Below are 25,634 nucleotides of genomic sequence, written 5' to 3' on the forward strand. Positions count from 1 at the left end.
TTTTTTAAAAACATGTTCAAGTTGTTGATAAGACACACTCATACAGCACATGCAGAAATATATCTTTACTCCGTGTGTTTGCCATAACCAGCTCGTGAGATGTGTACTACTAAAAACAAGTTAAGATCATTCTATTAAATTGTTACTCTCTCAACAATATAAAAATGAAGCGAAACGTCGATCGATCTGTCATGTTCACGCTTATATTGATGCGGTTTTGTGAATGGCTCCTTAAAAGAGTATATATATACTCGGTATCTCTGTTCGTGTGTGTGTTAGTGTGTGTGTGTGTGTGTGTGCGTGCGTGCGTGTGTGCGTGCCTGTCTTGTGTTAATGCACGAAAATGACGTCTTACAGTATCCTTCGTATATAGTCTTAGGTGTTTATTATGTGTGTAATTCGGGTGAAATTTTCTTTCACACATTCATTCATTCATTCATTCATTCAACGACAATGTTCTTAAGAAGCAATCGATGCATGGTGTTTCATAAGAAGTGTTTGTTAAAACAACCTCACCAATCTCACCAATCACAGAAAGATGTTTTGTGACAGATTCTGTTGTGTGTCTTTTATCGGCAGAATATACAGATAATATCTCACCGAGAGAATGAGTTCATTTTTACGTGGTTACAGTAAACTACCGGACAAAAGAAGTTTGTTTGCTTGTTGTTTAACGCTGCACTCAATATTCCAGCTATATGGCTGCGGTCGGAAAATAATCGAGTCTGGACCAGACAATCCAGTGAAGAACATTATGAGCATTGATTTACGCAATTGGGATACGATGACATGTGTCAACCAAGTCAGCGAGCCTGACCACCCGGTTCCCTTATCGACTTCTACGACTAGTATCGAAGGCTGAAGCCAATTATAATCTGGATCTTCATGGGTATGTATACCAGTGACCACGTACCAATATGACCTCTGTGTATACTTTCTTTTGCGCGGTAATTTCTACTAAACATTGAAGGACGTTGCGTTTTTCCCAAGTAGTAATTTTACACTTTCAAAGATGAATGCATCACATAAGAAACTATAAAATCCACGTTCAATGAAGATGTAGACATCTTTTACGACAATGTCATACATCATAACTTCACATTAATCATAATTAGCGTTAATATCGTTCTAGGCTTCTCGTGATGATAAATGCACGTGCTTGACGTGAGGTCACGTGACTAACGACGTAGGTGGCGCGCAGCCTGAGCCGCGCTCTTTTTCTGCCAACCTAATTTTCGAACTCATCAAAGATGTTATTTTAGGCGTCAATGGCTACAAACGTGATAGGCTGAAGCAAAAGTCGACGAAATGTCGCGGCGAAGTAATTGAGATAAATAAGTTAATCGCGGCCATAAAGCGATATAAAGATATAAGCTTCGTGGGTTATGAGGTATTCCCCTGTCAACTGGCATGTTACGTTCGTCGTCTCAAGAAACGTTTCGCTGCTCGTGTTTTAATTACGTGTTTTTCAGATGCACGTGCGCATGCGGAACGACCGTTGCATTATGGTATAGAATTTCTAATCAGATTCGGACGATAAATGCAACAGTTGTGGATCGCGTTCGTCTTTTTATTCCCTGACTCTTACTCGTAGAACAACCAGGAATCATTAAAAGCAGACCAGCATGGCATATAAAATCAGTTTCGTTACATTTTATAGCTTACACTCTCATTCAAAAAATGAAATGTTAATTTTTTTCCTCGATATCGCGTAATTTTTGCCGGAATAGAGATGTGAAAGCAGCCTCTCAACGCTGAAGAGCTGCCCCAGGGGAGACAACCGTGATTTTACCAGGCCACTAGCGATTCGCGAAATGATTAGCCGGCGTGTTTGGTGCAAGTTATATGGATAGCGACAGGTGAATTCAGCCCCGCCAATTTGCGGTGTCTGTGATTCGGTTATGCTTGGCTGATATTTACAAGCAAAGAAACAACACGAAATTTTCACCAAATTTCTATAATTACTCGCATAGGGAACTGGGAATGTGAAACGTTTTACCTACCCTTGTCTTCACAGAGAAAGTATTCGCGTGAACAGCTGACATCTCATGAAATCAACACCACAGAGGCGATATTATTTGATATGAAAAGACCATTCCCATGACGGGTGAGAACTTCTCGCACAGGCGAATACGCAACGCACCGTTTGCCAAAATCGTAAATTTTCTCGCAAAATGTTTCGCATGGGTATTGCTCAAACGCTAACATTTCCCCGCGATGTTGTTAAATGTTTTAGATGATTGAACTACGAGTTTATTAACTTTATTATCACCCATGGTGTTCTGAGGAATTTTAAGGGGACTATACAACCATATTCTCTGAAGTGTGCATGTGCATATGTTTTTAAGCGTAACTATGAAATATTAGATCGTCAATTTCTTTTTGATAAAAATATTTTGAGTGGGAGAACTTTATTCCTCTTGACGCATTGCTAGAATATTTGATGTTTTTGGGGACTTAAAAACTACCTAAATAGTTATATCGGAAGGCTATCTGGGAGTTTATTTTTCGTTGATGAATGCTCATAGGTTTAACAGATCAATTATAAAAATAATGTAATAATCTGAATCTGATAATGATGTTTCCATTTCCCGAATCTCGTAAAACAATGTTCTTAAGAAGCAATCGATGCATGGTGTTTCATAAGAAGTGTTTGTTCAAAAACATCGGTTATCTCATCAATCACGTTAAGATGTTTTCTGACAGATTCTATTGTGTGTCTTTTATCGACAAAATAAACAGATATTATTTCATGATGCGAGAGTTCAGCTTCACGTGGTCGAAGTTAACTCCCGGACAAAAGAGGTCTGTTTGTTACTTTAAGCCGCACTCAGCAATATTCCAGCTATATGGCGGCAGTCTGTATATGGCGAGTCTGGACTAGACAATCCAGTGATTGACATTATGAGCATCGATCTACACAGTTGGGATACCATCGGGGGTCAATCAATGACTGACTGACTGAGTGAGTTTGGTTTTACGCCGCTTTTAGCAATATTCCAGCAACATCACGGCGGGGGACACCAGAAATGGGCTTCACACATTGTGCCCATGTGGGGATTCGAACCCGTGTCTTCGGCGTGACAGCGAGCCTGACCAACCGATCCTGTTAGTCGCCTCTTACGACAAGCACAAACTATAGGTATAGTATAATATTCTTGTCAAAATCAACTCATTAATCGTTCGGCGGTGTTTTCAATATGTTGAGATTTCTCATTCGAAAATATCCCATATATCGGGTAGACTGACGGTTAGTACCTAAAATACGGTAACCTTTCCTGAAATATATCTACAAAATTAAAAAAATGAAAGTCAAGGGGGAGAACAACATTCAAGGGCTGGGTCAAACTGTAAGTTTTCTAGTCATTCTAGACTTGCGTAAGATATTTACTTTTTCTTATTCTTTAGAATCGGTGAGCCAGACGGGGTTAAACATAAATATATATTCAGAGCCTAAGCGTTGGTCTGGGGTTAAGCCGTACAACTTTCCTTCCATCCTTGCCCTAGCCCTTAAAGGTTAATGTATTCCTTTACATGTATATGGGTACATGAAATGTACCGATGCTGAAGGCACTAAGTTCACCTGCTCTCCACGTTAAATCCTTATCTTCCAATGAAATTGTTTGTATTGGTCATTCAATAAAAACTACAAAAGACATGGTGACCTCTGACCCAGTGCAACGAACCAGTACATCACGTTCTGCTGCAACAACATGTTGAATAACTGCGTTATCTCCCCTCGTCATCAGACGTCGTGTCACGGCTCACCGCTACGTCGTTACGGACGTCGTGGCTGAGGTAGTTCCAGACTTTGATGTCCATGGGGTCGGAATTTCGACCAGGGGTATAAACACATTCAGAACTAGAGTCACAAAGCGGTTGGTCAAAGACTGTAAACGTTAAACTGGGCATAGCGGGCGACTTGTGAAGACATCAGCAGGGATATGGTCAATCACAATTTGTACTGGTTAGCTAACCTCTCGGCGCCTGCGATTTTACCGCAGTAACACATGGCTGAAACTAAAGCTTAGTCTCTGAAAATACTTAGTTCTCAAAGAACAAGCAATTACATATATACTAAAAATGCGCCCGTGGGCCTGAGAAAAATCTATTTGCTTTAGAGCTGTCGCACTACATTAGGGTTGGGGAGAATATTTTGGTTCGGAGACAGGCTACTAATAGTTATGCATTCTCAGCAAGTCTAGATGGCGCTAAATGAAGCAAGTCTAGATTTCCTCAGGTTCGGGGACTGTTGTTAGTGTCTGAATTTTTCATCTCACTGGTTCTACGTTTCAATATATATGGAATTATGTGTTTCTATCAACATGGGGATGTATTCAGCGACTAAACGTTGGTATCGATCTCGGCGTGTTTATTCTATACAGGTCTGTTATACATTGTAGGTGCACATAATTTAGTCTCGATTAAATATCAATTTCCTGCGACAATTATTGATTAAATGAATAAGGAAACTATTTTTTCAGATTACAATAAATATAAATATTATTGAATAAAAAAAATTTAGTTTCATATCATAGCTTTCCTGATATGACGTTTCTCCCTACATGTTGGTATATCTCCAAGACAATAGGGAATATGTTGAAATTGAAGGCAAACTCAAGTTTAGAATGACTGAGCAAGTCTAGATTGCCTCGGTTCCTGAAATTAAAAATTGTCCTGGGTCCATTTTGTATTTTTAGGTGGTAGATATGTATTTTTAGATAAGACAAATATTTTATGGGACTAAATGTCAATTTACCCTCGTGTATATGACAAAAAATTGCAAAAGGGAATCTCAACATGGCTATTCTTTAAAATAGATCCACGAGCAGTAAATGCGACAAGAAACTGTTTCTATACATTATAAAACTTGCACAACGAATTTTCAACTAGAACCTGTTCTTGTTTCAATGACGTCAATTGCAACGCATATACATTCGTTACCCTCTCCTTAGGGGAAGAAAAAGAAACGTTGGAATTTTTGTGGATGCACTCAACCGTGACGTCCCCACTGGCGTCCCACGTCAATGAATGAAAGAGGGAGCGTTAAATTAAACATACTGTATGGTCGTTAAAAAATCTAATAAAAAAACGTGTAGACACAAATGCAAAAACGCATAGGAAAAAGACAAAAAATGCCAAAATGATATTTCCTTAACTTAACTTTTTACACTTTGTTACAGTGCAAATTGTTTTCGTTCTGAGAAAAAATAATATTTGCGAAAAAAACCAAAAACATTTAAAACTAAATATTGTGGAAAGGGGAAACTATTTCTCGGTTCCCGTCTCCAGAAGTAAGGTGAAATGAGGTTGAACGTCGCGTTGGAAATTGTCTCACTTATATGGCGCAAGCTCGTGTGTTTGACAGGTTGTCCGGACTTACGTTAGTTATATAGTGTTAGCCTGTTGAGATAAGTCAAACCAAAAGACGTTAAAATATGGTACTTGTTGGTCCCTGCCTGGCGCTCGGCATTAATGGGTACAACAAGGACTGGTCGGCTCGGAGTCAGTATAATGTGTCTGAGTGGGGTATTCATGCTTCACTGCGGCATGGTATCTCAGGGGGCTAGCACTATAAAACCAGCTGAAGTCTGGGCTAGTACAAGCAGCCGCACATACACATACACACGCATGCACGTCGTCATATGCGCGAAATATGCTCAAGCACGACGTTAAACCCAATTTCACCTCACCTCACCTGTTGAGATAAGATACGCAGTTTAACAGTTTGGTTTGTTTGTTGTTTACCGCCGCACTCAGCAATATTCCAGCTATATGGCTGCGGTCTGTAAATAATCGAGACTGGATCAGACAATCCAGTGATCGACAGCATGAGCATCGATCTACGTAATTGGGATACGATGACATATGTCAACCAAGTCAGTGAGCTTGACCACCCAATCCCGTCAGTCGCCTCTTACGACAAGCATGGGTTTCTGAAGACCAATTCTTCACGGGTAATTTTAACACGAGTACCCATCTCACACACAGTATACTGACCCTGGGCCTACCACTCCTTGTTTTATTTCCTTAATGCCAAGCGGAAGGCAGGCTAACAACAAGTACCATCTTTTAACGTCTTCTGGTATGACGCGGCCAAAGGATCGATCGAATTTGACTTCAGTGATTCTATCGCGCATTAATTACCTGTAGTGGTTAGAGCGTCCGCCCGGAGAGCGGAAGGTCGCGGGTTCCATCCCCGACCGCGTCATACCAAAAGACGTTAAAATATGGTAGTTGTTGGTCCCTGCCTGACGCTCAGCATTAATAGGTACAACAAGGACTGGTCGGCTCGGAGTCAGTATAATGTGTCAGAGTGGTGGTATTCATGCTTCACTGCGGCATGGTATCTCAGTGGGCTAGCACTATAAAACCAGCTGAAGTCTGGGCTAGTACAAGCAGCCGCACATACACATACACACGCATGCACGTCGTCATATGAGCGAAATATTCTCAAGCACGACGTTAAACCCAATTTCACCTCACCTCACCTCGCATTAATTACCTCTTGTGCATCTCATGGCCTACCCGCACAATCACAATGAAATGTCAATCTTGGGAGATGATCAGATACACAGATGACTGTCCAGCGAGATGTGAAGAACGAAATTAACGACATCTCAAATGTAGTGGAAGATCGTCCCGCTCTGTGGGGCATTGAAAAATACGTTTAATTTGGGGCGTTTTCAGTCAGTTGAAAAACCATGCTATTATGTAAAATGTAGATACATACCGTGACAGTGTTCAATCAAAAGTATCTTCGACAATCAGAACACATAGATATAATGCAGTACAGAGTTTAATATATGCGTATTACCAATCCAGTAAAAGTATTCTACAAATCGGATTTGAAGTTCACTCTGCGCTTTAGATTAAGACTTACGAAAAAATATTTTTGGGTCATTTTCGGAAAATATTCATTACTGCACCCACCCGTTCCTCTTCATCTCTCTCAACAAAACCACTTCCCACAATTCCACCCCACAAAACCTCCTTTCCGCCGTCCCGTAAAACCCTTACCACAAAACAACCCCAGTGTTCAGCCTCGTTCCCTAGAAAAGCATCTAGACCATTCTGAGCATTGCATTAACTTTTGGAAATATGTTTTGGCTTTCAAAATGCCCACCTTTGGTCGAACGGTAGTTATAATCTTCGACAAAGATCTCATATGTATAACAATAAGTGTTTCCTCAGTAAAGATTCCAGAGCAAGTTGTCTCAGTATTTTTATAAAACAAGATGTTGATTTTCTACGCGGATGACAATAACAGATTGGCTTCATTATCATCATCGTGACCTGGAATTTATACACAACAGTGGAAATAAATAATAACAATTTTTCAATGTTCCCTCGATACATACATTGTCATTGTTTAGCCAACACACGCACTCGACACACTGTCTGCAAAACAACACCGAAAAACCATTGGCTGTGTCAAGAGCGAGGAAGTAGTCGCCCTGCTCATGATTGTGTTATGCTTCTCATATATACTTCTGCCTCAATTACAAAACCTGTTAGGGTGACTTGTTTTAACACTTGCTTTGAGAAAACACTTTGACCCGAGCTATAATTTTCATCAACTTGCGCGGGTTTTGAAGAAATACAATGGTTTCCATTTTAGACAAGAACAACGAAGGTCTTGGCGTTTGAACATATTGTTTTCCTGCAAGTAATAGCACACCCAATACGTTTTGAAAAGATGATAAATACAGAATTTATTTGCAAACAATCTGCTCACCTGTCACCACCATTTAATAGAGTATCGGTAAATATTGCAAAAACTACGGTTAAATAAAGTACCTCATCGCCCACTCTGGAGGAACAATCTGGCTAAAACGCGCAGAGCATGCCGTGATTCTAAAAGCCAAAGTTGTTACCAAATTCTAGGAGAACTCGTGGAATGTTCTTTATTCCGAATGCTATTCTTCTCCGGTTCATACCGATCTCGGGGAGTTAACAGAAAAGTCTAAACAAATAATCTACACAACGTTGTTTGCGGCGATCCACTTCTAGTCAATTTTCCGCCGTTGGGAGACGGAATGTCGACGCCGTGTACAATGTTGAAGATAATGGCGAGGACCACGGATGGGGACACACGGGAGAGCATAACGCTACCCAGTCGGAATTAACATCTCATACCTCGTTTCGCATTTGGCATCAATGGGGGCTCTTCTTAGCTCCCATGACAATCCAATTCGTCAAGACATGCCACGAGAATCAACGAGAAATTGCGTGAATTACTTTGAAAACGCCGGAGTGAATAGGCTATTAAGATAACAAGCTCATCAACCGCGCTTTGTTACGGAGTTAATTACTAAGATTGCGAGGGTATACCGGACCCCACCCCCTGCTGCGCCACCCCCGGGCCTTGCCACATACACCCAAGGTGATCTGGGCATCTGTATGTTGTCATTGTCTGTTTCCTGTCAGAGCTAAACTGGGTTCCATCTACATATTGAAACCAATCCAATCCGTACACAAACAAAAGAACCAGTTTGGTGCCAAGATCCTTAATACGTAATGACTGGTAAATGAGAGTTACCCGCCCTTACTCAACACCACTCAAGGCCAGTGCTGTGCAATGTCAGAAAATGGCTACTTGTGCAAAATGGTGTAACAATTAATCGGGAGTGGTCCTTGAATGGCTTAATGAGTGTTCGTGCGAGCGATCAAATTAAATCAACGAGAGTAATTAACATGAGTCAAATAGCGAGAATGATGTTTCTAGCCAGTTTAACACATTATGTTAATGTCAGATGCCAAAACCCTCTGCTTGTGGCATCAAATTCCGAATTTCTGTTTTATGTCAAAGGCGCCTAAACAAATCTCCAGAATGTCCATGGACATGTGTGGGTACCGAAATCCCTTCCCTGATGTCTACTTAGATGACTGACCATCGTCACCAGCCGTGTGTTGTTTTAAGTTTTAAGTGAGTGAGTTTACTTTTACGCCGCTATTAGCAATATTCCAGCAATATCACGGCGGGGTACACCAGAAATGGGCTTCACACATTATGCCCATGTGGGGAATCGAACGAAGAGCGAACGCTTTAACCACTAGGCTACCCCATCGCCCCTTAAGTTTTAAGAAAAAACGTATCGTCACTACAGTCGAACGGTTGAGTCGAAAGTACAGCTGTCTCGAAGTAAACGCTAAACCCCCTGCATATTAATTAATTAGTCGTTTTTGTCGGTTGTGTCGAACCTCACAAACTCGGATGTACATGTATTTACGTGGGCCCTTTCAAAGGTGTTCAGTTGATTACACTTGGCTCGAACTATTGTTATTTGGAGGTAAACATTTATAAACTTAATTTATGTCGAAGGTTTCTCAAATGCATTCAAATCAAATATTTACGAATAAAGGAAGAAGAAAGATAAAGAGCTGAATTACAATATTTTGTTGAACACTAAAAGACTTGTATTTTAATGATACCTTGCCAACAACATAATACGTTAATGATTACTGTATGTAAATTGACAAGGGATATTTTTACACCTTCTTTGTTAAAGCGAAGCATATTCCTGGCTATTTACAGTATATCAACTGCCGGGTGAAAACAATATGCAACTAAAATTTGCATACAGGACAGCTATTACAAACGTTAGTAAGCTGAAAGCATTCGCCGATTCTGCAAACTTCAGGTCCAATACACAACAGTGATGCTCGTATCGAATACATCACCATCACCATTTTTTCGTTTGTTTCATTTTTGCCACAACGACAACGTGGGTGTAGACTTTCTTTTCCCCGACCGTTTGGTTTAAGACGTTGTCTCTATAGAATCCTCATAGACATCATGTTCTAGATGCTTGATTGGCATTTTAGAAGATGATATTTGATGAACATAGAGATTTTTTCTGGGTTACATCTTCTTTATATTCTCGAGTACAACGTTTCAGGGCTTGTTCTGGCCCCATCATCAGGTAGATGTAACCCAGTTTTACCTGATGATAGGGCCAGAACAAGCCCTGAAACGTTGTGCTCGAGAATAAAAAGAAGATGTAACCCAGAAAAAATCTCTATGTTCATCATGTTCTAATCTGGATTCTCCTATTAATAACCAATGTATATGAATGTTTAAACGACTTCAAGAAAAGAAAGTTAAAAAAACATACAATACAAATCCATCATCACCTTTGAAAGTACTAATGTTGTCATTTGTCTTGTCAACTGTCAGCCATGGCGATATCGTGAAGATGATGCTCGTGTGTGGCATTCTGGGATATTTCTCTGGATTGCCTATTAGTGTCATATTCTTCAGTGAAAGATAAACAACAATATATTTATCGCGTTATACTGACATGCTATTTCCTGGGACACTCGAAAGTAATGAGTTATTGGAATTTTTCCCTTTCCAAAAATATCGTCAAAGTATGGAAGTCGTTTACATAGACATAACACAAATAAACTGTAAGGTGTATAGTTTTAAGGAGGACATTCCGGAAGTGATAGTTAATCAAAGAATGGTTTGAAACAAACTTCACCAACAGCATCATTCAAGTTGTGTTGTAGTTGTGCAGTTTGTGATGTTAAGAAATAGTTGTCGTTTCAGGAGGTTATTGTGATGGTAAAATGCTTTTGCGATACTATGACAATGTTATTGCTGTCGACTCTGATTGCGACAGGGTGATGTCCTTAGGGGTATATTCTTAATGCAATGCAACGATCTATGCAAACCCATGTTCGGTTAACAAAACAGTAAAGTACGGGTGTAACGAAGCCAAAGGGACGACTAATATGTATGAGTGAGTGAGTTTTACGCCGCTTTTAGCAATATTCCAGTAATATAACGGCGGGGGACACCAGAAATGGGCTTCACACATAGTACCCATGTGGGGAATAGAACCCGGGTTTTCAGCGTGATGAGCAACCTCACCGACCCCTAATATTAGTCCGTTATAACCGTATTTCGTTATACGCATTTCGACTAAAGCATACAGCAAGTGGTCCGGACCAAAACACAGTTCGTGTAAAGCGTGTTCGTTGTAAACGTAGTTCGCTTTATATGCAAACACTATGAACTCAGTGGGTGGATGTGTTTAACCAAACTTGATACACGTATCTGAATAAGTTTTGTATGTCTTATGTCCAAATCAGAGGATATTCGAGTCTCAGCAAGACCCTCAGGCCGGATATTGGGATATATACCGGTACTCTGGCTCTGTCTATGGAGCCAGTGTCGGAAATTGAAATATATATAATTCTTTGTCTACGATTCCATAATGTCGATTCACCTGTATTTTGTCTGTCAAAGACATGGTTCCATAGTTCAGCAACTGGTGCGGGCGGAGTTCTGATGTCCTCTGATGATGTTTGAACTTCATCGTTGCATTGATATCAGGCCTTGAACGAATATTATTATGTCTTGTTATACCTCTTGTCAAAAATGATAATAGTTTCAAATTTAATGTTTGTAGGACAGGTTTGTTTGTTAGCGTTATATGTAGAACACAGGACAAAAGTGTTTGGGAAATAGTGTACCTTTGGCTCCGTCCTATTACGCCCATGCAGGTTTTGTTGTCGCTGTTACAGACCCCAGAATATAAGTGTAATAAAACAATCACTCTCATTCCATCCTCATTATCTTCCCGACCCGTGAAGACCCAGGTTAGAGTTTGTCTTCAGCAACTCATGCTTGTCAAAAGAGGCGAATGGGATTGGGTGGTCAGGTTCGTTGACTTGGTTGACATACTTGTTATCATACACCAAATGCGTAGATGATCACTGGATTGTGTGGTCCAAAATGGATGTTTTTTTGTAAACCACCGCCGCCATATCGCTGAAATATGCGTTGTTAAACACCAAATAAACCAACAAACAAAATCATCCTCTCCCCAGCTTCAGCAGCTTCTATCCATGCCCTTTTCAACTCTTAGGAAAATAAGTAACTAGATGGATTGTTCTTTACCACTCTTGGGTTCATTCACAGGATGCCTACAGTGAAACTTTATATATACATGTATATGTATATTTCATGCACTAGAGAGGTTAACCGGGGTTCTTGAGGCGAGGATTGTATCTCATTGTAGTTTTTTCGTCTGATTTCTGAATCAAACCAGCACTGAGATTCAATACTGATACCGATGAAGAGTTGTTCTGTAGATATTTATCTCAATGCAATGAATCTGTCGACGACTTATATATAACGCCAGGGTGGTGGTGGTCTAGCTAAGTGGTTAAAGCGTTGGATATTCACGCCAAAGACAGGGTTTGATTCCGAACGCGGGTGCACAGATTGAAGCCTATTCGTTGTACCACCCACATACTGTTTATTGTAAAAGATGGAGTCTTAAGAGATGTTTAGATATGCACGAATTACAAATAATGACTAATTAGCATATGATTAACTACTCATTTCGTTTGCTATCAACATGTGTTTTTAAACACATCCTCTTTATACGCTACATATTTTACATCTAACCGACATCACTCTTAAAATAGTGCCAATAGACAACAACTGCAAATACTCATGCCAATAATGGTTGTCATCCCTCCCCACCCGAACACCCACCCACCACACCCTCTCCAATTTAAAAATTGAAGGGGTGACTTATTGGCATGAGAATATATAGTGATTCTCGAATCTTACTTGACAGAAGCAATTAATGGAAGTTGGTTTCAAATACATGTCTCGGTGCCCCCACATATCACTTGTACTGTTGAACTTCATTTTCCTTCTCAATGAAAACAATTCCTGAAATAGAATTCCTACTTATAAAAAACATGCCAATATCACGTTTCTGTATGCATTTTATTTACTTCATCTGCTTGAGCAATTTCAAGAATTGTGAAACTGCTTTGTGCATGCATAAGGTATGTGGTGCTAGGTCTTAGTCACTTAAACGCTTATTTAGTTTAAAAGACGCGTATAATATATATTGTTAAAACGGAAAAATATCACAAATATTACACAACAAAGTTAAGGACTACCCAATTTTCAATATTAAAGTGCTTAATAGTTCATATTATGATCAATATAATACTTAAATATTGAATATTGGGGTGGTCCTTAACTTCTTGCGTTGAGTATATAACAGATCCGTCCTGTATTTTTACATAACCTCGCAAGACATCATCTTGCTTGGTCAGGTGACAATTTAATAAAGGTTTTGTTATGATCTTTGGATAGAATTAGCAGACAGGTGCCAACAGCAAATGCCAGCACCATACTGCCAGATAATATTGCTGTAGTGACCGCTGTCCATATCTCGTGCTGGTCTCACGTGCTGTCGGCCCGGGGGTGGGAGAAGTGGCCCTAGGGGTAGCGGGCACCTGTCCGGGTCGTCTCGTGCTTGTCAGGGCGGGGCGGTCACGGCAACAGAAGCTTCATTAGTGTAGCATGGGTTCCGTTCGATTTAATTTTTCTTGATAGGGGAGATGATTTTACGAGAAAATATGTGTCAAATCCTATTTGCCATTAATTATTGAACGGTACTGATAGTGTCAAATTAGTAACGGTACTACTGACATCTGTAACGAACTTAACGATTTTGAGAGAAATAGATTCCACATTTTGGTTGATGATGAATTACAGAGTGTTAATATGGAACACCCTGCTATATTACGAATTGATATTTAATAGGGCTTGGTTAAAACAAATATTCTAATGCTTATCATACGTATGTACATGTATATGTACTTGAAATATATGTAAATGTAAGCAATTTACATGTATAACTATATATTTATACATATACTGTATACATGTAATTAATTATAACGTTTTATAAGTATTTGGATTGAGTGGTATTAATTCAAATATTTCCAATTATTTAAGATTATATTGTACTGGTTGAAATTTGAACTTGAATATATTATTTATCATTTTAATTTGAGGTATTATTAAATACAACGAAATTATAGAAACAATAAATCAAATTTTATCAAAATTCATGATAATTACGATACATGAAGTTCATTTGATCGATTTTAAACTGAAAATGTTTACAGGTTCGTGTAAACGTTCAAAGATCAAATGTAAAATTATATGTTCCGGTAACGATGTTAAAATAGTTTCAATAGGGCAATATTAGAAATCGCCTTGGGAGTGTGATTATTTTTTCTTGTTCCGACATATGGAAAAGTTCTTTCAACTTTCCGCATTCTTAAAACAATGCATTTTTGTAAAAGCACCGTGGCACAAGAGCTATGAAAAAAATGCCAGAAGTGAAAAAACCCCAAGAATTTGCATCTGATGTTAATTTTGTTTTCGAGCTTAAACTAAACAACAAATAATAATGAATTTTGTCAAGCATATTTTGGCAGCATATTTATCTTCGAACATACGTACTTCCCAAATATCACGTTAACAATGTACCGTGAAACTCCCATCATGCCTCGAGTTCCTTTCATCAGCAGGATTCAAGGATTCAGCAGATTTACGAATACTTTCCTCCGAAGATGATTCAGCATAAAAGGAGAATAATCAAAATGGTTCAGACAAAAATTCCTCATATTTTTCATTCATAAAAATGAAACAAAATATCAACGAAATATTTGACTCGTGTCATTTGTTGACACAAACGATTCTATTTCGGCAACTGTTTTCCTTAGAAAACCAATGCTGTAAAATCACAGCCTCAGTTTCCCCGCTGCGTTTGCTTGACCAGTGGTCAGCGGGGCACGTGAGTGTTCCCCTGGGCAGTCCGGCTGCGGTCAATGTCCATAAGAAAATACACACAGTAATGACCAAGAGGGAGACACTTGTGTTTCAACAATTGAAAAGATAGCCAAATATTTATCATCACGCTTGTCGGACAAGCTTGTTCAGGCGATAACAGACTGTGAGTGGTGAAGTCATTATAATTTGTCATTATACGTATTTGAAGGGTTTATGGCTTGATAGAAAGGTCACTCGTACGGTGAAAGATCTCACACAAGATAGATACTCCACAAAACATCAATTTGCTATTTTTTAACCGAACTTTTAGAAAAATAGGGTCATTGAAATGATAGTTTATTACCCTGCGGTTTGGAAGAACACGGATAGGAGTTTAGATCTAGCAAGGCGTCTTCATAAAATAGATTCCCTTGAAATAGGTTAGGTCGATATTTACAATATTTCATTTATTTGATTAATAAATAAATGCACTGAACGCTAGCATATGTTACTATGATAACTCCAAATGGTTTTAACACTCAATAACTGTCTATTAAATCAACAGTTTATAATTCGAGTGTTCAAAATATTAAAAATACCTCGAAACTGATACAGATGCTGACCTTGGTTATCGTCAGTCATACATCGCTATCTGATCAATATTTTCTTCGGGACACTTTGTTATTTCCACGAAATAATAACTGTTGAAACAGTCATCAGAATGATATTGCTAAATGTATGGTTTTATTCGCGGTATATTTATTAACAGAATGTGTTGCATTCTCTTTAAATGGGTTTATTCGAAGTCAAATGTCGGATGTATTTCTTTTGTTATTTAAATTATATTTCGATGGAATCAGTAAATTTTATTCCATGTTTGTTAATTACACATGGGCATGAACAAACAAAGGGGAATCAGTGTTACATCCGCGGCGTGCTCAACATTTATGCATTAATCGATATCCTGCCAGGATGGTGCACGTGTAGGCCGGAGTATGTGACAACACTGTTCATATATTACACACAAATCAAATAAGGATGAGAAAAGTTTTATTCCTGTTAAAACAGGTTATAATCACTACAAAATGTTCATAATTAAAACTTAAAATCGTAAAAGAACGGACACCCGGTACGAACCATGGTATAACGACAAAAAGTAATAAAAACGAATAATCCTATATTGAGAAAGTTAAAATAATCCTTTTTTTTATATATATAACATATGAGAAGGATATATATTGGACATGTGTGTATTATGTGTGCGTTTGTGTGTGCGTGTGTTCTTGGGCATGCGCGTGTGTGTTTAAATACATTTACACGGCAAATGGCAGTGTAAACAAAATCATGCATTTGAATTAACCACAGAGTAATGTTTGGGTAAATTAGATTCCGTGTCATATTCGTGTTATTTTTTGGAAATAATCCAGGGAAAATCTGTCAATTATAAATATACATAACATCACACAGTTGACTGATTTTACAAATGTCACCTTAAAAAACTTGCTCCTATGCTCTTTCGGTTACTTAAATAAAAAGCCCTTAAATTTAAACTCGAGGAATTTCGTGAATTTCTGAAGTGGCAGTTTGATTGAGATCTCACTTTATGTTGAGAATGGGAGACTTGTGCCCCCGTCCAAGTCCCTCAACACATGATTTCCTCATCAAACCCCCGGGGTAGCGTCAGATGGGGAGGGGGCTGAGGGGGGTGAGGGGGATAATGTTCTCTTGGTTTACCCACGTGCTGGTCAAACTATAATGACATCTCCTGAGACCGATTTCCAACAACACTTTCACTTTAATCTCCCTGTGTCTTAAGAGCTTGGTATTAACATTTTAGAACTTCTAAAACGAACGAAGTTAGTGTTGAGACAACAATGGAAATTGTCATTTTCCCTACTCAGTACGCTCAAGTGATCCTGCGCATGTGTGAGAAATTCCTTCGAAAATCCCGGATAGATAATTCGTTATTGACCATGAGTTAAAGCCATGGAGCCAGCTCGCGCTCTTATCCACAAGTCAACACTTTTCCGAATCAGTCGATCGCGTCTCCCAACGCCCGGTAAATTTATTGTAAAATTACCATCGACTCTTCTTCATCAGCAACTTGGAGCTAATCGGGCCCGAGCTCCAAGTCTCATCTCATTTCCAACTTAATACTATCAATTAAAGCGATAGCCAATTAGCAACGCTCTGAGGAATTAATAGGAGTTCTCTTTCAATTAGGCCCGCCGACCCACAGGAGCGGCGCACGAGCGAGGGGAGGTACTACGCATGCGCACAAGTTAGGATCGCTGAAAGCACTTGTTACTGGGATCTCATTATTACGATCAAGCAAGGTGCATTCGGGTCGCACTTGGAGTGAAGACAGAGGGCTTGTTTTGAGGACTCGTCTAGTTCGGCGTTACCTTTCAAATCCGCCCGGACTGCTATAGTACTCCGGAGTGCTAGAATACTTCAATCGAGACGTGGGTTGAATTTGAAGTGACGCTCTAGTTTGCAAACATACAGCCACTGATGACAGATTTTATTTTGTGTTTTTGTTCAATTTGAGTGTATGCAGAACCCGAGTGAAGTGCCCTGCGATCAGGGTGAAACTTATGAACGACTGAGAGAATATTCGGTCCGGCTGCTGCAACAGTTATATCAACATAGGATGGACACCTTGGTCAACAGACTAGCCGATACCCGCGGGCCAGACAGCCCGGTATCCGATGACGATCATTCTGAAGCGTTTCCTGACACGGATATAGAGGACAACGAGAAGCACCCCAAAGAGAGAAGAGACTCAGACACACCCACCCCTACCCCTAGTCCCGGGGGCTCACGTCACACACCCTCACCCCACAGGCCGGAATCCCCGGACGAGCCGAAAGTTCAAACGACGTCGTTTCGGGTGGCTGACATTCTCGACCCCAGCAAATTCACAGGTACTACGAAATCTCGGGTGTGGCACCCGTGGAGGGACGAGAGCTCCTGTGATCCGTCTCATCTGGATGACCTCACACATAGTTCAGGTAAATATCGATTTTCCTTTTTATTGATTTTTCATTATTTGCTCATCTGTTCCGACATAAGCACGTGCTCATTAGTTATGTACCCAACTCATAAGCTGTCGCATAGTCAAAATTGTCAGCTCGTTTTTATTCGTATGTTCTTTTGTCTTTATTGCGAAAAATGTTTAGTCATTCAGAAATATCAGTTATGCTTAATCTTTTACGAAATTCCAATATTTCATATCAATAAAGCGTAAAAAGGCTTATGTTTTCTTCAAGTAAATTTGTCGAATGTATATTAATTTGTATGAAGAAAATTTCTAAACACATTGACACTTTATGTATCATATTATATTTTTGTATCAAAAGGAACAGATACACAATAATTATTGTTTGTTTGTTTGTGTTACTGTTCTTTGATAGCTAATTTAGAAACGGAAACAATATATATATATATATGTGTCTTAAGGACATATGCAATTTTCCACACCAGTGTAGCAAAAATTTCCGTTTAAATGAATGAAAACTGTGACCACGTATTTTGTAGATATTAAAAACTCACAAACATACCATATACATATTTTCACCAACCCATAAAACCGGTTATGTTTTGCCATGTTGCTGTGTGTTTTGTTTATCATGATAAATCTTTATTTCGTGCCACGTTGAGGTTATTTATTCCAATATTTATTTTATTGAGCAAATACAAACTTTCTCGTCGCCTTCGTCTGCATTCGTCATTATCGTCGTCAAACCTGACTCCATTACGCGCCGCTTTTACTTTTTATTTGATCTGGCTCTTTATGCAATCTGCTTTTTACCTAATCTGTTCAAGTTCGTTTTAAATGAAAATCCACATTTTCCAACATCACTTTTTGCTCAATCCGAAAAAAACAGGATAAAGTTCAGCTGAAACATATCCCACCCACTTTTTTATTCCAATATCAGTATCCAACCAATCTTTTTAAAACATTACTTTTTAAGTGTCGATGTGAAAGAAACGCACTTGAACACAATATCCCTTTCCCAAATCGAAATTATTTGAGAAACTTTCACGGCTATTTCGTTTTAATTTATCTGTCAACCCATATTGTAAGGGAACGTTGTCTCAATGATAATAATTAGTTAAGTCGGATTCTTGACGGATTTCTACGGCTGGGATAAGTTCCCACGGGGTGTGTAGATCAGAAGCGTGTGTCCTGGCTAGCAATACCATCATCACACACAAATCTAATGACTCGTCACGGCAAATCAACTATCTGTTAACTCTACATAACCACAACACGATCGAGTTACACGCCCCTGAAAATCAAGAGAAACACGCTTTTCAGTAATTATATATTTATTTATATTACTCGCGCTGGGTCCTGTAAGAGCGTCTGTCAACAAATCTGGTAAAGTCATTAATAGATTAAAGGCAGTGTAGTTGCCTTGAGTCTTTCTGACCAGTGGTCAATGGCTTTGTGGGGTAATTAGACCGCAAGTGTAACACATTGTACCAGCAGGGAGGACTTTGAAGAAGTCGTTAGGTTATATTACGAGTCATTAACGTATGTTGGGGGTCACTTACAAAGCACTGAACTCCATATATTGTCTTATGGTTTTACAGCGAACTGCTAACACGCTGCACGCGTTTTATACTGACCAACATTTCATTGTTGATAATGTAAGAAACGTACATCACAAAAGAAAAGTTTTAAAATGCCGCACCAAATCCTTTTTTAAAAATCGTTGACAGTGACAAAAGATGATTTGAAAATACATGTCAATTTCACCCCGTCGGAAATATTTTCATTGTGATAAGTGACAGTTTGATTTATGAAGTTATGTTTAGATTTTAAAAACAATTAGTTTGAAAAAGCACCCATGTTTTACTGAGAAAATCAATATAAGTGTTAAATTCGTTGATTGTTTGATTCAAGTCATGGTTTATCATGGAATTTTATTTTTAATATGGACTATTCGATATGTGATAACTGATGGATGTAAAAATATTTAATACCATTTTCACATTCTGTCAGCAATGCTAACGTTAGATATTCATTTTGATAAACTCATTATTAATAGTTTCACAAATAACAGATTCACAGCTATCAGTTCAACCGAACAGAATAGACCCCCGTGTAACAAACGCTGAAACTGACAAACAATGGGATGTTTCTCATATGACACCTCCCCATCTGTAGCAGAACATGTCAATAGAAATTGGCAAAATATATTAACTTAATAACTTTAAGCGTCAGCATATTTAATATACGAGTTTATGTTGAATAACTGCAACATTTGGATATGATAGTTAACTTCATATGCGCATCATTTATCATCGATCTTAAGAAACGTCCTTCCCGCTAGTGATCGACTGAGATATTGAGAATGCCTCTAATTACTTTTGTCTGTTTTATTAAAGGCTGTAGTAAACAAACCATCAACAAATTGAGTGAAAAATCAACTACACTAGCGATCAGATTTTAATTAAATCCTCACAATTCATGCGTCAGCTGTCATCGATCTTCAAAATACAGAATGGTTGTTAAGTTGAATTAATACGATGCTCACCTGCGTTACAAAACGAATAATATATATTTAATATGAAATCGTAGAAACTGTGAATTGTTTTTACCCGAGGAATATGTGAATAATTAGTTTTTAGACCTTCAACTGAAATTCCTTCGATAACAGACATTTATGTCAGGATGTTTACGGAAAGGAAAACCGGACCATAAAACAACATATATTTTACGAAATAATAACAGTTTAGTAATACGCGAGTGGATGTCAGGAGCTTAAATACTGGGTCATTTCAATGCGTGGCTTTTATTACCACGGCTTACGACAAGGGAAGATATTTACCGTTACTGGCACGTGTTGTTCACGTGTGCGTTCTTATATAAACATACAATAATTACCATGTTAATTAAAAGCTCATATTTCCTGTATGAATTTCAAACATAACGTATGTGCTTAACGGTGTGATGTTGCGCAAACATTGAGAGAAACGAATCTCTCCGGAAGCTGTTAACTGGTTAAGCGACAGGCGTCATCAAGAAACTAGAGGGTTAATTAGCTTACATGGAAATAACACGTTTTTAAATCGAAAACGCCACTTTTTAACACACGTTATATGAAACAAGGAGACAGCTCGCTCCTTCAGCCACGATCGTGTGTCTATCACGTTAACTGAAAGTCTGACTCCATCAGCTAACCGTTTCGAGATGCCTAGCATAAGGGGGTCTTAAAACAGGATAAACGTTTAACTCCAATAATTTTGAAATCCATTCTTTCCGGAAACATGGTTGGTAAATGAGCCTTGTCAAAATATTGATTATAAGTTAGCAAATGCAACAGGAAAAGTCTCCCCCACTCCTCCCCCATTCTGCCCCCTTCCCTCCCAAGTTTCTCGTGGTCTTAGTTTAACTGCCCATTCAAGTAGTTTAGCTAGAGTTAGCTGAGAAAAACCGATCCAGCATGTGAAGGGACGTTATTATTCTTCTACGCGATTTACACCGTCAAATGGAATTTTAATGTTTTTCATGATTATTACAAGAAAACATACCATTAAAATGGGGAATTGTTTACGTTTGCGAATTGCCCAAACTACATCAAAATGCATTTAAATGGAAATTTTGCAGTTGATTGTGTCTTGTAGAATGTTAAGCATTATTCGATGACAGCTTAGCGAGGCAGAAAATATGCTGTTGAAAACGTATGTAGGAATTGAAATAACAGTTTATAATGTTTAATGTTTTCTGCAAAGTCAAGCATGGGAAAAGGCGACTGATCGTGATGTTTGATAAAACGTACTGACAATGGTGCGAAGATTAACTTTTTGCTGCAAATTTGCTATATAATAATACAATATTCTAATCATTCTAAATCTGTGCATGAATTGTGTAAGAAAACCTTAAAATTGACAGTGCTTAGTGATAAGATATAAATTGAATCATATTGTTGATACAGGTTATGGAGGGTGTCTGGTTATTTGATATAGTGACGCTTGGGTTAAGGGCTGTACATAGTGAAGGTTTGGGGGTAGATGCTAGGTTAGGGAAGAAGATAGGGAGGGTTGGCGATGTGGGTGGGAGGTGTGGGTGGAGACAGGGGAGGGTTGGAGGTGTGGGTGGGGGTGGGTTGGTGCGGGGAGGATAGAGACAGGAGAAGTGTAAAAATAGTTACTCTGGAGGGTTATTCGTGGGAGAGAATGGATACCATGAATGGAAACTTGGAGAGAGACGCTAGTTGCGGGTGGGGCTCGGGGGTTGGGGGAGGAGATAGGGGTAGCGGGTCTGCAGTTCATATAATAGCGACTTCATCAGAATTGACCGGTCTCTACTCCAACACACAATCGCAAGGTCAACTCCGGCTATCGCGGCTCCATCACAACCACTAGAAAGCGTTCAACTGAGAAATTTGCCAATTAGATATTAGCGATTTTAGTGTCGCGCGACACTAGGGCAGAAATTAGCAAGCACATCTGTTCCACTGGCTTCTCCCATCTCCAGCGATTAATAGACGGGGGTGGGGGTGAGCGATGGGGTGAGGGGGAGAGGGTTGACCCGATATGAAAAGATTGGAAATTGATGATGTCCCAAGAGGCTCGGTGTAGCTGGGCCCAATGGCGATCTAAAGATGCGCTTTAAGATAGGTTGAAAAGCGTCGCTGACGCATTTAATGTTTAAATCATCCTTTTGTCTGCTCGTTTATTCTTCTATAGTCGGTATGGCAGGATCGACCCACTATTTATGCATCTTTAGACAAGACGCCACTTCACAATGATAAACCTCTAGCGTTTCTGAAAGTCCTAATGTCGCAGGGTGGCCATAGAACTTGAGTGTTTGTTCCACGGATTGGACACATATAAATCAAATGAGTATGCGGGAAAAACAGACCGACATGCGGGGGGAACAATGCCCTAATTTGGTCAGCAGCTCGTGAAATACTAGAGGATCAAAGAAAGTCAGCACCGTGGACAATTGTTTCTAATGATGAATCTGTAGGCTAAATAGTTATATTGCCCCCATGAATTGAACGGATATCGCGACACTGGGACTGTGCTACTTGATCCAATCAAACACCTCCGCAGAAGGGTTCGCTCAGCTATTATCATTTCAATAACATGTTCCTTTATATTTTCACTTTTTACTCTTCTTGTGAAACTTCACCAAATGCTACAGAAATTCGACTTTATCGAGCTGGACAAAAGTTTTCATTTAAAGGGACAGACGGAGTGTTAAGATGTCAGTACCTCTGGGTGTGAAACTTATATCCACATCTGTCACGCACGCCGTGACGTATGTTAACTTATAAGCTACTCTTTCAGATATTTCTGTATTAAAAGAAAAAATAGGGGGGAAATCGAGAAAATATGATCTATATTCCAAAGATCATCTCGTATAAAACTTTCGTGGTAGCATCAAATTTATATCAAATAGACACCATTATTGTGACCGCATATTCCCAAACTAAAATTAATGATGTTGACGTAAACAAAAACATATTCCATCAAACTGTAAACAGAATTATTTAAGGTACAGTGTACGTTAGTAATCATCTGAAATGCTGACAGGATCTTGTTACATCTATCTTGTAACCGTCTTAACCAATTGCAACCAAATAAGATACCCTATGAATATTATGTATAACACATTCAGAATATTCATATAATTTATTTATTCATACACGTTATTTATCCCATTTTGTAGACTGGTTGTGTTTATATATAACTTCTATTTCGACTTGGGCAGTCCCGTTTGCAAACCCGTTAATACGATGTTTCAAGTGAAATTGTTCTTTGAGACAAAATTCCAGTTTCACCTATCAAAGACACAGTCTTTTGTGCTATATGTATACATTCCAAGCTGTTATCGAAAGCTGAGGTTCCCTGTTAACTGTGTCCGCTTGCATGGTGTTCGTACTAACAGTGTCCACTTTAAGTTGTCCGGGATAACGAGGTTTTACTGTGTTTCCAGTGATCTAGTCTGTCATGCAGACCCTGAAACAAATATATCCAAGAAAGCCCATGCAAGTCTAGAATATGTGGCAAGTTTAGATTCCCACAGTTTCTGAACATGAAGCAAGACTCTGGGCTCCTTTTCATTATATTTTATGATAATGTTTTATGAACAATTTTTTTCTGTAAAATATGCTTATTTCAGAGACGAGCTGTTAGTCCAGTCACCCGGATCTTGTATTTGTTTACATCTCGCGTCGTCATTAAAACAAAGTAAAACTTCTAAACAAACCTGACGAGTATTTATTTTGTACATGTTACCAGAATACAATATATGACACATGTACAGATATGTTTTGGCTGTAATAAATGTCCACAGTGAGTGAGTGAGTGTCGAGTGTTGATTTCAAATGATCTCTTTCTCAAATCCGAGTGTTGATTTCAAATGATCTCTTTCTCAAATCCGTATCCTCATTTTTCAGGATCCCCTCATGATGATGACGATCTCTTGTCACGTGACCATCGCGGCGATTCCGACGACAACGACATTCTGGACGGTGATGACAAATGTGATGACGACGACGACACCGACGACAAGGACCGAGAACGACGTCGTAACAAGTCGTCGTCGTCGGACGGCGGGAAGGCTGGGAAACCGAGAAGGGCACGAACAGCGTTCACTTACGAACAACTCGTGGCGCTGGAAAACAAGTTCAAAACCACCCGCTATCTGTCGGTGTGCGAGCGTCTCAACCTGGCACTGTCCTTGAACCTCACTGAAACCCAGGTAAAAATCTGGTTCCAAAACAGAAGAACAAAATGGAAGAAGCAGAACCCAGGTTTGGATGTGAACAGTCCCACCATTCCCCCATCATCTGGAAGCATGAGCACGTTTTCGTCGCCTTATTCTGCTAGTATGTTATATGGACAAGGCCTTCATCCATACCTCCCAAACCACAATATACTCGGCCATCTTGGACTATTCAGAGCGCATGCGTCATATCCCGGGCAGGCGCATTCGATATACTACCCGTATTTTAGCCAAACTACGTGATACGAACTGAGTGATACAAAATGGTTGAAAAGTTTGCGTCGCAATGACGTGAAATGTATTACCACTCGTGGTAGACGTCCTGTCTCAGAATGACGACATAACGAATATGACGTCACACCTAATTTATTGACGTAACACATGACGTCATCAAGAAGAAATAGTGCTGGAGAGTGCTTCATACTCTTATATTGAACTGTGCCATAGACACTGCTCCTAAGAACACAATTGCCAGGAATGCCAGTCAGAGCTATCGAAACCGACTTTTTTTCCAAACGAAATAGCCGTTATTCACTTTGCGAACACATTCTTCGTCGTCGATGGTGTCGGCGGAGATTCGGCTGCAGCTGAAATGAAATGATGGAAGATGATTCTGGCACAGATGTCGGCCCTGGAAACGTGGTTAGGTTGGTACTGACGCCGATGACGAAGTGACCTCATTCATAACTGTTCTTTTGTACATATGTGGCTGTGGTGACGTTAGATGGTCCACACTGCGTGGATATATACACATCAAAGGTGCAAAAATAAATAGTGCTGAAAAAATAATGAATACAATATATGACTTATGTTTTGTTTTGGATCCTCGTGGTTTGCGTTTTTTCATCATATGTTTTAAAAAAATTATATTACCATTTCTTCAGTTTAACCTCGATTATCCGTTTTCACATACATTGTATTTCTATTGTATTAAAAGATTATGATAAACTATGGTATTATTCAGAGATACAGTTTCGTATGGGCCCGGAAGTGGTGGGCCGTCCCTCTTATCCCTAACGGGGCGGTGGGGTATCCTCGTGGTAAAAGCGTTCGCTCGTCACGCGGAAGACTCGGGTTCGATTCCCCACATGGGTACAATGTGTGAAGCCCATTTCTGGAGTCCCCAGCTGTGATATTGCTGGAATATTGCTAACAGCGGCGTAAAACAAAACTCATTCACTCACTCTCATCGCTTGCATTCATCTCCAGGGTTTTCATCATAATTGATTTGGGATAAATTGCAATGCATATGAAGAGTTTTCTCAGTTTTATTTAATAATT

At 39.3% G+C, this 25,634-nt stretch overlaps 1 protein-coding gene across 1 annotated transcript; it reads left to right on the forward strand.

Moving 5' to 3' along the window:
• Positions 1–16,939: 16,939 nt before the first annotated feature.
• LOC124283598 (homeobox protein slou-like) lies at positions 16,940–25,151 on the forward strand. The gene is made up of 2 exons (XM_046719587.1): positions 16,940–17,616; positions 24,025–25,151. Exons 1-2 carry the CDS (start codon positions 17,157–17,159, stop codon positions 24,594–24,596), a joined length of 1,032 nt encoding a protein of 343 aa, XP_046575543.1. The 5' UTR covers positions 16,940–17,156; the 3' UTR covers positions 24,597–25,151.
• The last annotated feature ends 483 nt before the right edge of the window (positions 25,152–25,634 follow it).

This window comes from Haliotis rubra, unplaced genomic scaffold (assembly GCF_003918875.1).
Source record: "Haliotis rubra isolate DU_JTF1 unplaced genomic scaffold, ASM391887v1 Scf318, whole genome shotgun sequence".
NCBI lineage: Eukaryota > Metazoa > Mollusca > Gastropoda > Lepetellida > Haliotidae > Haliotis > Haliotis rubra.